The following is a 16,267-nucleotide window of genomic DNA, read 5'->3' as shown; positions in this document are numbered from 1 at the left end:
TTTATATGAGGTTTAAATGATAACTGATTGTCAATAAGCACTCCAATCCAATGCGTAATGCGAGTATGGATCATCTAAAAGTTTGGGATAACCAAACCGCAGTGTAAGCAAATCCTTATTGTTAGGTTACCATAGCTGTGTTTTCTCTAGGCCTATCGCAAATTGCGACATAAGGTTTCTTTTTTCTTTTCCTTGTTTGCGTGTTGGGTAGTGAAGCGGTAATGCATAATGCAATGTTCACGTCATGTGAGCCAGATCCGTATATCTCCAGGGTTGGGTCAGATTACTTGGAAATGTAATCCATTACATGGTAATTTTTGTAATCAGTAACGTAATCAATAGGATTACTCAAAAGATTTAACGTAATCTGATTACTTTGAATTACTTTTTAGACAATTTGCACACAACATATACATTCTTATTTGCCACTGTCTTTAATTCAGTTATGGCGAAGTACTAGTCTCTTTTTTTTCGAACTGGAACGGGTCTATTGGTCAACATCTACAGCTCCTCCATCTTGGATTTTGATATAAACCTTTTTCTTGTCAAGAAACTACAGCCAATTGGATGATAGTGACATCTAGTAAACAAACGAATGCTGGGTGAAACACACTCCATAATCACGTCTCAGTCATGCGGTATCAGACTCAAATTCAGTATAGAATTGAGTATGGCTACGTCAGCCTAACAAAACTCCCTCAGATTGTGAGACTGTGCCCCAAAAATGCTACAATTTTTCCATGCTTTTCCATGCTTACAAGAAAAAGGCCAAACCTGTGATAATCCATCAGTGACCGCTTGCCGTCTTTCCCTGAGCTGGCGATGGAGCAGTGCTTCAACACCATAACGGTACCGGTATCTTCGTAGAGCCTTCAGTTTGCGCAAGTTTTCACGCTCCTTCAGAGACAGGCCCTCAGGCCCAGTTAACAAACTGCTACCTATAGTATGCAGGCACAAAGACAAACAGAAAGACAGCAGTGGTGTAAAACAGACCTGTTTTCATGCCCTGTACTACCATGCGTAATTCAAGTTTGTTTCAAATTGCACTAGACCAGAATTACTTTTTGAGACAAGGTTCTTAACAGCCTCAAAACACCATTTGCTTTTACACATTCTAAGCAATTATCATACAGCGGGGGAAATAAGACTTTGGGGAAATTGAACACTGAAATCGATACTGTCCCCATCACATTTGAATCAATATCGGTACCGGTGCCTGAGTTTTGGTGTCGGTATTCAACAATACTTCGGTATCTTACCCTTACTGAATCTCAAAGACTCAAAGTCAAACAATTAGTCCATTGGGGTTAAGTGATGAGGCTATTTTAGGCCATGTTCATGAAAAAGGCAATCCATCCACTTTTGTATGCGTCTTAACCAATTTAACAGTATGCTATTATTCCCTCCTTCCCATGTCTATCTTTAAGTTACTTGGTTTCAGTCAGTTTCTAACAGGCGTGCATAAGCCTTGTAGGCTAGTTTAAATAAATGTTCTGACTTTCGATGCTGGTTGCAGGTGGGGGTGGGCGATATGGACAAAAAAATAATATTGATATTTTTTGTGATTTTGACGGTAACAATAATTAGTCGATATCCTTTAAAAAATGTTTTGTAAAAGTCTGAGTTACTTTACAGCTCATTATTTATGAATAGCATCATTACAATAATAACCACTAACCTAGCCTGTGACTTTTTAACCAAATCAACCAATGCATTGTCACTCTGACATTTCCAATTCTGCCCCCACTTGTGTGTGGCAATGACATTGTCTAGCCAGCTAGGTGTGCGTGTGACAACGTGGACCCACTAGCGATCATGACACTTGCTCTGCTGCAGCCAGGGGCTTCTCCCGCATACACTTCCTGGATTTAGTGAACGTATGGGGTTTCAATGCGTGATTTCAAGTGTTTTTCCCCATAAGTAATTTAAGGGGGCACAGATTTTATTTGAGGGAACACTTGTTTTCAAGGCTGAAAGTTCAACAAATATACTAGCCTATTGTGATTGAATTAATATGAATTATATTTTTACTTCAATTATTACCAAATGTAGTCATAAAATAGACCTGGTCTAATATTGTGTTGGTCATAGGCTACTATAGAATGATGTTTTGCTGTCTGTTAAATAATACAGAAGATAAGGAGTTAAAAAAATAATCATATATTACGCTTAAATCGAAATAGCAATATTGGTAAAAAAATTAAAACTATTATGTTCTTACTAGGGATACTATTCTAATTCATAATTAATGCCTGCTCATGGCGCAACACATGTAGGTTTAAATGGTGCACTAACACAAATCACAAAAAATAGAGATTTTATTTTTTGTCCATATCACAACATCCCTAGTATTAACTCAGCAAATTCACAAATATAAAGAACGCACAACATTAAAGTCTGTGATTTTTTTTCATTTCCTAAAGAGGGATTTCATGGATAAACATCACTAATCAAAGTTAAGATGATCTGTAAATAAATAAATCTGTGGAGAGTGGAAGAGAACTTGTTACTTCCAAATGAATTGATTTTCCCATTTTAGGTTGAATGGGAAAGTCAACAGACCATTGGAAGAGTTTGCTGTGGGCCACTGTTTGAAGCCAGTAGCTACAACAAGCTGCTAGCCTTGATTCAGGGCCACAAATGTGATATGAGAGGAAAAGTCAGAGTGGTGTTAGGGGCCAGGTTTAGGTACTTCATTGATTCTGACAAACATTCTCAAAAAATGTAAGATGAATGTTATTTTACAATCAGCACATTTTTAACTAAAGTTTTATTTTCTTTATTTTTATTGTAATACTGCATCTAGTTCAGTGAAAGGAAATCCTAAATGTTCAATTGTGAGTTAACATATAAAACATACTGCACATGGACTATACATGAAGCATTGTAAAATATAAAGGGATAGTAAGGTTATATGCAAAATACCCATAGTAGCCAACTAAATAGTAGGTGAGAATTTTGAAACCGCTTTTTTATTTTGAAAACTGTTCCTACTGCCAGCAAGGCAGCTAAAGAAAACAGACAACAAGGACACGAATATTGAGAAATGAAATAACATGATAATTTGACTGTTATAACACACTCCGAAGAGAAACAAGGTTAGTGTTCACAGAATATTGCACTGTTATTGTGTGTTTTATGCCTTAAAGTAGTTTTGAACTCTAGGCTACCTAGAGACGACTTGCAAAGTTGAGTAGCCTTAGTGTTAACTGCCGTGAATGAATAAACCTCAAAATATTTCCACACAGGTCATTTCAGAGAAGCAGGAGGTGGTTCTAGTTAGGTTAACCTGTAGCGGCACGCTGTACAGCCCACTGTACGGGGGCGGGGGGGTGGGTGGTAGCGACAAGTTCCTTGACTGTTTTAAACACCAATCCCTGAATGCCATGCACCATTGGAAAGCTTAGATCACCAGGATTCATTTAAGACCACTCACGAATAATATGGTTGCTCACAGCTGTAATAGTATTAGCGGTTAGCTAGGTTAGCTATTCAGCTAAAGCATAGCTAGCGAACAAGCCTACATACCTTTAGAGTCTCCCCTTTATCCACAACGACCATCTTATGGCACAGGATGCTTTTTACAGATAGCCAAGTATCCATGCGTGTGGAATATAAAATCAGTTTTCTTCTAACATATTTCCGTCAATATCTCCATGTATCTAGCCCTACGACGTAACGTAACACAGGTAGATCCAAACACATATCGCCGCTTTATTTACATTGTATGACTCGCACTTGTATGTATGCATACATCTGACCTAATGTTGACGTCCGTGAAACTCTCCTGCGTTGATTGACACCACTCACGAGCCAATCGGTGCCTAGGATGCAGAAAAAAACGGCTGTGAATGTGAAAACCGGATGTGACTGACAACGACGGAATCGTTTTGATTAATAGTTCGAGCCAATAGAAATTTCCAGTGAAATGAAGTTAACCACTTTTAACCAATCGTCTGAGGTTTCCAACAGTGTATGACACTATACCATCATGCCTGGTTATCCATAAACAAACCCCATGTGTACCCAACTTGCGCTAGTTTCGTAGATTTACAGGCAGCGTTTGTTTGTACTGCAGTAAGGCGCATGCCCAATATGGCAAGGAAGTACACGGCTGCAGAGACAGCAAAATGGTAATGGTATCGACATGGATCGACCAGGAGGCGTCTGGCTCGGAGGCCAGTCATGTGTCTGAGAATCCAGAAGGATTTTGACCTGGAGATGTGAGTATATTTTGAATGGCCTCACGATTTTTTCACTGGAAAGTTACTGTATTTTGATTATGCACAAGTATATCATGAGTATTATGAATATGTGCATCCGTGTATGAGCCATTGCATGCATGCATAGTGTCACGCATTGCAGTGAATTTCGCTTCACTTTCATTCGGGTTGTATGGGAGTGATTCTGAGGTCATCTTTAAAAACATGCATTTGCCATAATCTGACCAACTCAGTCAAACCGGGTCCAACCTGAATGGAAAGCCAGAGGCATACTCACTAATGGCGTCATGCTCCAGTTTACGGCTATGCAAGTACCGTCTCTTCTTTTCTTTTAGTAGATGCTGTAAACGTTTGAACTGGTCAATGTAGAGGGACTGCAACCGGATAAGTTTCTCCCGTGTGATTAGGGCCACTTCCTCAGCTGTATAAACACCTGCATGTCTGTATTTGTGAACATAAATGAGAAACAGCACATTTAAAAATGTATCAACTTTCATAGCTTAAGAGTTCACTATTTGTTAAGTGGCTACTACTGGCCTTGAATGATCAATTTTCTGTCATTAAGTGATGGACAATAAAGTTTTTTAAATCCTTTGAACTTGTTTTCCTAAATAACACAGAGTATCTATCCACTAATGAGGTCATCTGTGTGTGTGTGTGTGTGTCAAACTCGGCAGAAGTCTTCCTATGGGCACGAGTGAGTGCAGTGCCAAGTTTAATTCTGTTTGGATAAGAAATGCAAAAGATATTGAGATTGAGACACCAATTGAGACACCCTACTGCACACCTTGTGGATTATACCGCATATTCATGGTTATGGTATTTAGCAGACGCTTTTGTCCAAAGCGACATACACATAACAATACAAAGTTAAATTTAACAGTAAACAGTTTAAAGGTCCCCTGTGTAACTTTTTCAGTTGTTTGTTAACAAAATCAACATTTCCCATACATAAATGTGTGAATGCTAACTTTTGGTGAATTTAGGAGAAATATACAGGGGTGAGTAGACAAAATGTAACGAAATAAACACCTAAATGTGTAAATCGGACTTTGTTATTGTAGTAGTGTGAAAGAATACATGCCAAGGTAGAAAATTAGCCCAAAAATCTCGAAATTGACCAGTGCATGAAAAAACAAATGTTTTCACCTGCCGTGTCTCGCCTTAATAGAACATTTTAACATAGAAATATAATCAACTTTTCAATAATGGAATGGCTGTTAAAGTGGATGAGGTGAACAGACAGATTGCTCTTCAAGTCAACTTTAGCTGCAGTATCAAACTAATGCTTCCCAGTGTGGGACATTTACACACTACTAAATGCACTGTGTTATGGAAACAACCATTTTCTTTTTCTCACATCCAATATCCAACTAAAAATACAAAAACAATTTGATACATTTGAACATGCTGCCATGGAACATATTCAAATTTTACTGATATGTGACATTTTTTAAACAGATAATCGCTATAAAATAGAACTATATAAATAAAACTCAGATTTTCAACCTCAGAAAACGGCTGGTCATCTAGCGTAATGAATTACATTATCTTTCTCGTTTATCCCTTTACCCTTTTCCTTGCTTAAAAGAGCTAACAAAGGTTGCTGACTTGTGGATGGCTCAGCACTAGTTTGAGCTTGACATTTACCTTAAGCGTCTGAGGCCTAGATGTAGCTGGCAAATAACCGCCTATTCCGGACGCTTTTTGAACCTTACATGGCATCGTATGTACAAAACTGATCGCACATGGATCAAAGCGCATTTTGCGTTCCACTGAAATCTGCGCTTTACACACACACACACACACACACACACACACACACACACACACACACACACACACACACACACACATCAGAGACAGTTGAATCAGTATTCAGAGAATCAGTTTTGTACTATGTCAAAAGCAACCTTAACTTTTGTTTTCCTTTCTCTAATATTGTATTTTCACTTTCACAACTAGGCCTACTCTGTATGTCGCTGCTTGTTGGCCTCTTATTATTATGTATGATCGCTAAACTTCTATTCTTTTTAATGTCAATCTGTTAACTCCATTTAACTGCGCTTGTAATGCAGCTGTGGGCACACAATTTGCGTTGTAGTAGGGGCAGGGACAGGCAGTGATGAGTCCTGCTTGTATGAAGTGACATCATCTTCATACACTCTAAAGAATTTCCATACAGCTGACATGTTGCAGGTTAATCCGAGAGTTTTCTTACATTTGTGTGCCACGTGCACGTGTGCTGCTGATGTTGGGCGATGTTAATCATGCAGCGCGTGAGTGCAATTAACTGGCATAAAATTGGCATATCTCAGACTGACTGACCGGCCGGTCACTCGTCATGTCCAATGACGTGAAAATCGGCCAATTCCAGGTCACCAGTCGATCAATCGGTGCATCTCTAATCATTTGAAAAGTCTTTCATTAAAACACTTTTTTCTGAATTGGCAGTCCCATATGGGGCAGCACTAGGTGGAAATTTGCTTCAGGTAAATCAAAATAAGCAATCAATTGATGAAGGTAGACATTGTCAATTCACTACTTACTTGAGAGGGTCATCATGGTCACTGTCAATGCTGTCTGCTTCACTATCTGGGTCACCCCTCCATGTTTGATCAAGAACTACAGGATCCTGTTCCTCATCACTCCAGCTGTCCTCATCTGTACATGATCAGTCAGGTACCAACATCAGAATTCAAACAATCTTTTGGCAAAAACTGAAAAAATCCTACATATGTCATAAATGTCAAGTGATTCCCCTAGATGTTTCTCCAGCAGCGGTGCTGTGTGCCGGAAGTTGTAGTCAAGCCATGGTAGGGGGTACAGGGGCATGCTAGCCTGGGTGCCAGCCGAACTTAGTCCCGCCCACAACATTTGAGGTCGGGAAGTTCGGTCTGGCATTGCTCCGTTGTGGAGCAACTATGCTTGCCCTAGACCTGGCGGACCAATCAAATCGGGCTTTACAATGATGGACAGGTGAGCAACAGCGCCTCGTCCATCACGTCATCTGAGCATGTTTAGATTAGGCCTATGTTTGCAACAAAAACGCTGTGGCTAGAAGGAAACATGGCTTTTAGATAGATAGATAGATAGATAGATAGATAGATAGATAGATACTTTATTGATCCCCAGGGGAAATTCAAGAAAGACCCCATATAGAAAATCCATATTATTTAAAGGTAAACTATGCAGTATTGGCAAATTTCCTTACTGTTTTCTCGGTTTTTGCTTCTTTTTCGCTGGCTCTGTCATGACTGAGAAACTCCATCGCTACCTTTTTCTAGCCAGTGCCTGGCGTGTATGTGTATTTGAATGCAGTAAAGCAATTCGTTACACTCGTTATACTTCCTGACACGGAGGCCGTCGGCCCGCTGGCCCACAGTTGCAAAGGTGGTTTTTCCGCTCACAGGAGCTAGGGGGAAGCGAGATGGCCACCATTCAACCCGAAAAAAGTCATATAACCATTCCAATGACTCTGAAGCTGTTAAATGAAGGTAAATTAAGCTAAAAAACTTGCATATTAAGCTAAAAAAACCTGCATAGTGTACCTTTAATGAGGTTTTATCACTGAAAAAGATTATTTCTGAAAACTTTGGCCAAAGTTGAGATGTGGGAAAACTCATGGTTTCACTTTCATCAAGGGAAAACAGCGTGTTGCATTGTGACATGTTGTTCCCTCGTTCGTTTGAAATCTCTGATTGACCACCTGTTCGAGGGATTTGCGACAGCCTTTTCCAGCTGTTTATAACATGTTTGTAGCATATCAGTGTTCAACAGAATTATTTTTAAAAACCGAGGGGATATAGGCGATATCAGTTATAGAGGATATCAGTTTTTTCCTAATAGCCTACCCTACTACGTATCTCTTAGATTTCGCTAATGAGTGTTGTAGGAGATTGTCAATGGCATGTGCAGTAGGCTACCCTAACACCAAGGTAATGTGTGGTATACCCCCCATGATTTGTCCTTTTTTTGGCCATTCAAACATGTTGTAGATTTTTATTCACATAATTTATGCCTTTTCTATCCAGTAGAGAACAAACAGAAATATAATGTGTGAAGTTATTGGAATGGAAATAAATGTAACCACCTTCAACATACTTTCGAAGACATTTAGTTTCAAGTGTGCAACAAATGTAGTCGATTTAGTAAGGGAGTGCGTTGGTTAGTTTAGATTATCTTAAGGGAGTGCGACGGTTAATTTAGAGTCGGCTAGCTTAGATTCCACTCGTTCACATGATGCACTGATATATCTGATCAGTACTCTGCGAGAAGTTCAGGCTGGTTGAACCTGGACTTGAGATTTTACTGGGGCAGTTATTGTAATGCCTCCAATTATCACCACTTTCGTTCCAAAATTCTAAAACAACGATGTTTATCAATACTTCAAAATAACATTTGATAAAAGAACCTTACATTTCTCAGTAGCCATAGGTGTCTAGATTTGAACAAAATCTGGCTCTTCACGGGAGCATTTACTGCCTGAAATATCCGATTTTGTTTACCACGCTCGGAGGTTAGTGATGGCCTGGTGGGTCGCCTATTTACACAGTTTCAACGGCACATGAACGGTTAGACGAGAATTGTCGTCATGAAATTAAAATTCCACTGGAGCTCCAAGCGGATGTGTACACGCAGCCTTACAACACTGTTTACAGCTCTTCGAGTCACGGTAAAATGTCATTTTTAGTACATAGCTCATTTAGATACACCTATGGTGTGGGGGAGTTCCGATAGGGCTGTGCAATTAATCAAATTTCCATTTTGGCCCCAAACAATCACAAAAATAGTATTATCAAGAAAAAAAACAATTTTGCCACATTCCGTGAAGAAATAGTTTTTTTGGAAATGCATACAATTTCACATACAGCGCACTGATTAACGCTGCTTCTTTAAGCCTCACACTCGACACGCCCCTCCCCTCTGTGCACAGGCCACTCAAGTTTTGGGAACCTTGCGCAACATTTACCGGCGTCATGACTCATTTTCTATTTTAAACCATCAAAACGGCCAAGTCATACTTTTTTTTTTTTTATGAAACTGGTGTCAAATATTTAAATAAATCTGAAAATATATTGTAATGAGTTTGGGTGTTTTTTTATTGTTCTCAAAAAACATGTATTTTTCTCCACGTAAAGTGCTATTTTTTTGTTTTCTTCATGTAGTTTAGCTACATTTTAAGTATGAAATATAATTTATGCCCATCGATTGAAATATTGATAAGTTTGAGGACATTGTAGCCCAAAACTCCTTCAGCTCATCATTAGTCTCCATTCATTTATGTGCTTGTGTTGCCCCTACCAATATGGCGGCCGCGTTGACATATTCCTTCTAATAGAACTTAAAGGACAATGCGGCATCTATGTATATATACACTACCTAAACCTACATAAACCTAAAGTACTGGACAGCAAATCATTGCAACCCCTACTGTAGAGTATATTAGAGTTGGCTAAATGCTCTTTGAGTACCAGAGGAACTCACCTGTGCATTCCACACTATACACTTCAGCGTTGCTCCGGCCATAAGTACTCAGCTGGGAAAGAAGCAGCTCTGGGGACGGACCAGAGGAAGCCTTCCTCAGGTGTGCCTGAAGGGCTAGTGCATTTCTGTGGGTGTGCTCTGCGCAAAAAGCCACTCTGGTGCAGAAAGCCGAACAAGCAGGAAGGAAGACAGACAAACATGCTCAAAATAAGTTTGAGATTGGTCACATTTAATTCCACACCTGATTCATCAGTCTTCAGAATAGCTTTACAGTAAAGACATTTAAACACAACCCTAAAACACCACAACATACACCCAAGACGCAGTCAATGAAAGCAAAGGCAAACTTTTTGTTTGCTATGAATTCACTTAGCAGCACACACAAATTGTCTGAGGTAGTTCTTGGCAAAAAAACTGGACACTGGATATTTCATAAAACCTATTAATCAAAATCAGAGATTTGTTTGGAAAAGTATTCCTGACATTGGAATGTGCTAGCCATCCATAAACATATAAGATAATGGCTATACAGCTTTAAGTTCCTAACTAAGGGTGCAAAGGATTGGAAAATGGCTGCTAAACATTCCAGACACTTTCCAGGGGAAGTTAAGTTGGGGAATTTTGGTTTTGTTGGCCAATATTCCAATATACAAGTTGGATAATTTGTCAATAGAGTACCGAAGCCATGACGTAGCGTTGCCAAGGCAGCAATTTCACTGGATCTAAACAAATCAATCTAACCATTGAAATCACCTAGCGGTGGCTTTCTTAATCGATTTCAATAATTTTACGTTTCTAAGATGTTAGTATATTTGTTTACACTGTAGGAATCACATACTGCAACATATATTCATACCAACACAATCAAATTCGTGACTACAGAGTTTTATTTTAGCATGGGTTTCCTCTGTAAAAGAGACCTGCATGTAACTTCACAGCATGCGGTTAAATCCTTAGATTCACGCACGTATTTTGGCTTTATTTTTTAAGCAAAAAACGTCACTCTTAGCAGCCACCAGTCTTTGAGAAGATGTGAAATTAGGGATGCACGATATATCGGCGGCCGATATATTATTAGCCGATAAGTGAAAAAATGAAAATATTATTATCGGTCCGATAACAGAATTCTGGCCGATAATTTGCACCGATATTTTTTAAAATCCTAATTTAGGCCTACGTAAGGTCCGTCTGGCTACACTGAGCTAGCCTACTTGAGCTTGGTTGGCTATACTTTTTCCTCAATATAAAGTCAGCGGTGTGAATGTATTTCACCACTCTAACAAAATCTGTGGATATGCGTTCATTTGGGAATCTGTGCATCTCAAAATCCTCTCGTGAATGATCCGCCATTTAACCCTAACAGAGCGGAGCTCAGCCCTATCTAGAGCCGTCTTACCGCGCTTTACCGCGGTCGGGGAAACAAATAAACTCGTTAGTGGAAAGAGTACATAAGTAGGCCTAGTTCTAAGTTGTGTTTTAGTATTATATTTGCATTACTTTAGCTTGGGTTTTGTATTATTACCTAGAAATATGCTAACCATTCGTGCTTCAGTTCCAGACAGGTCATCATAATAAGTCATTAAAACCTTCGGGGCTAACGCCTTTCATTTCTGCTGCAGCAGGTTGTGCGCAACAGAGTAGACGGACACAAGATACAGTCTGAGGAGTTGCAGCTTTATTCAGTTACCCGCAGTTGAAACTAAACCTAAGTTTCCCTCACAAACTCTGATTTGGTCGCTATACTGTAGCTTATTCCAAGCTGAGCCGTTTATGAGCGTTTAGTCCTAAATGAAAACGATTCAAACTCTCTAGCCACTCACTCGCAATTCACTGACGTCAGGTTCACTTAAAAGGAGCCACACATACTGTAGGGCAGTGGTCACAAACCTTTTTGAGCCCAAGATCCCTAACCTCGCCCTGAACAAAGGCAAGATCTACCTTGAAGCTTCAAAAGAAAATCAAAGCTAAAATACTTCCAATTTAAGGCCTTTTATTTAGGCAAATGTATCAGGTCAAAAATATCACATCCTCCACCCCCTTATACAGGCGTCAATGACATAACACTTTAATGGTTAAGGCGACCAAAATTGTGAGTGATGCAAGTCACCCCGCTCACAATCTGTTCGATCTACTGCCCTCTGGGAAGAGGTACAGAAGCCTGCGCTCCCGCACTACCAGACTCACCAACAGCTTCATACACCAAGCTGTAAGGATGCTGAACTCTCTCCCTCCTCTCCCCCCTCCACCCTCAGCTACATAACATCCTGGACATTGGACCCAAAATGGCCGCCTGCACTACTCCACTTGCACACTTGCACACTTGTACACTTTACAACTTGGTGTTGTTGTCCTGAAAACACAACACTTCTGCTGCTCTTACATAACTTGCACCACTATGCCACTTTCTTTCTTACTTAGGTCAAACAGAACTACCCAAGCCTTTTATTGGCCTGACTTTGCATTAGTATTTTATTGACTGTCTATGCACAATTTCAACCAAATTTTGCTGCTCTTATTTTTTCATTATTATATGTGCCCTCTTATTTACTTATTTACTTACTTTTTTGTTTACTTGAATGTTATGTTTGTCTGTGGACCTAAATTGGCAAAATATGTCTTGTCTTCACCGTGGGATAGTGAGAAACGTAATTTCGATCTCTTTGTATGTCTGGAACATGTGAAGAAATTGACAATAAAGCTGACTTTGACTTTGACTTAAAATAGTCTTTACTTACATGATTTTGGTTTTGATTTTCTAATTGGAGTAAGTGTTTGTGACAATACGTCATGATAAATTTAATGTTTGATCGCTGTTTTGGTATGAAGCATCTTTCACGTAATGAATGCGCACTCTACAAAGTGAAAGTAACCTAAGCCTACAATGCACTCCGTGTCCGTGCACGTCCGCAATCGATTACATTCTTCAAATGGAGAACAAATTCCTGATCGCTAAACTTTTGTTTTTTATTTTCTGTCAGATAGCAGTTGATTTAGAAGCACCTAGCATAATTTGACTTCAGCGGTGACAAGTCCTGTTGAGAGAGAGAGAGAGAGAGAGAGAACCTGCAAAGTGGTGCTATGCGCGTGTGTGTGTGTCTGTATGGGGTTACGTTCGGTTCAAGTCAGAAGTTGGTTCGTCCGGTCCCTCATTCACGCTGCTCCATTATTAGATTAACGTTATCAGACAGCACTGTAAATGTATGCAGGAATTTCTCACATTATGATGGCTAGGTCTTGAATAAATCATGCGCTATCCCGCGCTGAAATGTACACCCTGTAAACGTTGGCGAACATGTGGGAATTTGGTGACTTTTTAATTGTCCTGTTATTCTCTCTACTGGGCAAGTCCAAAACATAGACTGTATATATAGAACTGGACAGTGTGGCTGCATTCTACAGTGTTCTATGGAATTGAAGCCGCCGAGGCGACACCATCTTGGAAAATTTGGAGCCAATTTGAAGTGCGGCTGCGCAGCAAAAGTTGAAGCATGCGCAGTGAAGAGGAGTTGCGGTCAGGCACGCCCACTCAGTTGCCACTCAGCGAGTTAAACACGCCACTTGTCAAGTGAAACCCACCCCCTTCTCCTTTCCACAACGCAGGTCGACTCGGCGCCGAAGGCTAGCTGGCTGGATGAATTTTACGGCTGTGAGTTAGCTAAACAGTACAAACAACAATCGGTTTGTTCTTGTCTGGTAAGTGTTGCGTATCAACTGAAAAGTTTTTTTGTCTATTGGTGTTCTTAAATACGTCTAAGAGAGCTTATTATGTTGATTATAGACTGTGACAATTTAGTATGGTGAATACTAATGAGCTGACAACAGAAATACGGACAGCGAATTACATGCTAACGTTAGCAGCTACATTAACGTTACCGTTAACGGGAGGCTAAGTTAGTCGTTGAAGTGAAGATTAGCACACAGCTCCCTTAACAGTCGATGCATGATATACTTGGTTTTATTAGTTGTTGCTGTTTTCAAATATCATGTATGCCATCTCAACATGGAGTAACCATTGACTGTACATGGGGATTAATAACACTAGACAGTCAGTACAGTATATGATGTGATAAAGCAACGCAAGTTAACGTTAACATAATGTGAAGCATGGACCTCATCAACCTCATGTTAATGTAACTACTAGCCAGTTTGCCAGCTTTGCATTTTTTCTAACGTTAATGACAGACACCTCTGTTAGAGCTACTTCTGTGATGGTAGGTCGGTAGCATAGACTATAAAAAATAGATCGGTAGGTCAGTAGTTGTAGACCGCATAAGTGAATGATCGATAAATGAAACGCCTGCATTAAACACTAGCTGCTACGCCAAGAACCAGTCACTTCTCGGTGAACATTTGAGAAAGACCTTAGTTTGTCATCTAACGTCCATGATCAGTCATACTGATAACGTTATTTTTCAAGCTGACGCAAGTTAATAACATTCACACCGCATATTTAAATGTGTAGTTAACATTATAGGTAGGCTGTGAAGTTTATTGCACACATATATTTAATTAATTGGTATTACTAGTGGTGTTGAGTGCCTGATTAGATGCTTTGTAATGTCGTAAAATTGTCTGACTAACTTTATTGTAACTTTCCTTTTTGCAGGTAAGATATGGGGCCATCCTTAAAAATATTTTTGTTTGCCGTAAACCGACCGACCCTGTCAATTTAGAACAGACCCAAATATTTATTTTTTTCCCCTTTTAGTCCGACCGACTTGCCGGTTGTAAACTTGCGTTAATACCGACCGATTGTTTTTTTTACTCTAAACAACCAATACAAATGCAATAAAATAATATTTCTTTAAGTAGGCCCAAGTATTGTGAATATAAATTGCCTACATGCAAACGTGGCTCACTTAAATAAAACCCTGTGGCGTCATCTCTACACCATTGGTTTTACGCATGTCACACTATGGCCTACGCTTCGTTTCATTCACACAAACTGATAATGCTTTTACTTGGCACGAAGTTCTGGAAGAACTGTGGCCAGATCTTTTCTCATCCCTTCTCCCCCCCTAGTCTAACGGTGACCGTGTCAGAGTATAGAAATTGGTTGTGGTCTATTTACCATTTCTCAAACTATGGGTCCGCAACATGGAGACTGCTGGTCCGCGGAGTCGTGGAGTGAAATTTGGCCCGGTGCTTCATTTGATAATTTGCTGCGCAGTTGATCAAGAAACCGCGGATCGACGAAAAAAAATAAAACAAACGTTTCTGCTATCGAGGTCATTAAACATGGAGCCCTACAATTAAGTGGTGGTATGAGCATTCATTCAATGCGCGTCTGCGCGAGAGAAACTGAAACTAATCGATAACGTTGGTATCAAAGCTCCGCTTCAACCTGTTGGAAGGTTATTTATTTATTTAACGAAACTTAATAGAACGACGTTGTTTTTTGGAACTTCCTTAGAAACAGAGCAGAGACTGTATAATACACTGTATAGCATTGAGTATTGTATAGTCAAATTTCAATATAACGTGGCCAAGAGCTATTGTAGTACTTTCTGGGTACATGTAGATGAGCCCTATGACCCCAAAGTCTGCCATGACCGGGCCTCAGGTCAAAGAAGTTTGAGAAAGGCTGGTCTATATAACCTGCATCAGAATGAGGTTTGCAATGGTGCGCCTGAAGGTACGGGTTGAAGACCCAGTCAGTTACGTCACAATATGCACATTTGTGTAAATTCATTCCTACGTAATCACCATGACTAAAATTGTACTTTTTTTTTTTACTTTGAATCTTGAAAAAAAAAAAAAATATTGACCTACCTACCGACCCATTTTTATTTTTTTATGGCTGTTACTGCAAACAAAAATATTTTTAAGGATGGCCTGGGTGATGGCTGAATGTACTGGAGGTGGCGGCAAGGTGGTCTCCATGGTCTACATTAGTCTGCAAGCAAGGGAATGCCTACGTGAAGATGTTTGGCTGGGGTGGTCTGAGGTGGCATGTCCTCCCCCTTTCTCCAAGTACCCTGACATCCATCTCCCTGACATCATCACCCACCGTCACTGGATCAACCTGAAGCCCCTTATACATGGGACATGGCACAGCACCACTACGTTCTGAAAACACATGACTTTCAATAACTTGCGTGGCACCAAGAACGGTCTGCCTCTGCTCTGAACCTTCTGTTAATGTGACATAATTTATACTTGAGGCTGTACACATCCCTTTGTTTCTATTTTCTTTATTGAGGTCACCCAAACTTCAACTTTCTGTATGCCCCTGAACTCACACAAATTGTAAATTGCAATGCGCCATTTAACTAGTGGTGTAGTCGAGTTAGTTAGTTGTAGTGGTGGGTATACTATGAGCAACCCCAAATGTTATTAAATACATGTCCTTGCCTATTTTAAATGGGTTTACTGTGTAGTCCTGTGTGTCACGTAGACTATACCATACCACGGTCATTTAACTGCCTTGGTATTTAAGTCAGAGGCCATTGCTTAGTATTTAACTGTAGCCTACACAAAGATGTAGATGTTACAAGAATATTAATATCAGAATAATTATTGGTTGATACTAAATCAATATTGAATGTTTTTTTTTT

General features: G+C 39.8%; 1 protein-coding gene and 1 non-coding gene across 3 annotated transcripts in view; both read right to left on the bottom strand.

The window, feature by feature from the left end:
- kansl2 (KAT8 regulatory NSL complex subunit 2) overlaps positions 1–16,267 on the bottom strand; it is a 56,517-nt gene that overhangs the window by 22,025 nt on the left and 18,225 nt on the right. For both annotated transcript variants that reach the window (XM_042098233.1, XM_042098232.1), the window contains exons 3-6: positions 9,711–9,865; positions 6,773–6,887; positions 4,501–4,664; positions 775–938 (exon numbers count right to left, since the gene is read on the bottom strand). In XM_042098233.1, the coding sequence (XP_041954167.1) occupies positions 775–938; positions 4,501–4,664; positions 6,773–6,887; positions 9,711–9,865 (598 nt within the window). The remainder of the gene's footprint in view (positions 1–774; positions 939–4,500; positions 4,665–6,772; positions 6,888–9,710; positions 9,866–16,267) is intronic.
- On the bottom strand, positions 2,502–2,638 carry LOC121714648. Its single transcript, XR_006033382.1, has one exon. It is a non-coding gene; the product is annotated as a small nucleolar RNA SNORA2/SNORA34 family (small nucleolar RNA).

Source organism: Alosa sapidissima, chromosome 7, assembly GCF_018492685.1.
Source record: "Alosa sapidissima isolate fAloSap1 chromosome 7, fAloSap1.pri, whole genome shotgun sequence".
Lineage (NCBI taxonomy): Eukaryota > Metazoa > Chordata > Actinopteri > Clupeiformes > Clupeidae > Alosa > Alosa sapidissima.
The sequence above is the reverse complement of the archived record's forward strand: the minus strand, read 5'-3'. Positions and strand labels throughout refer to the sequence as shown.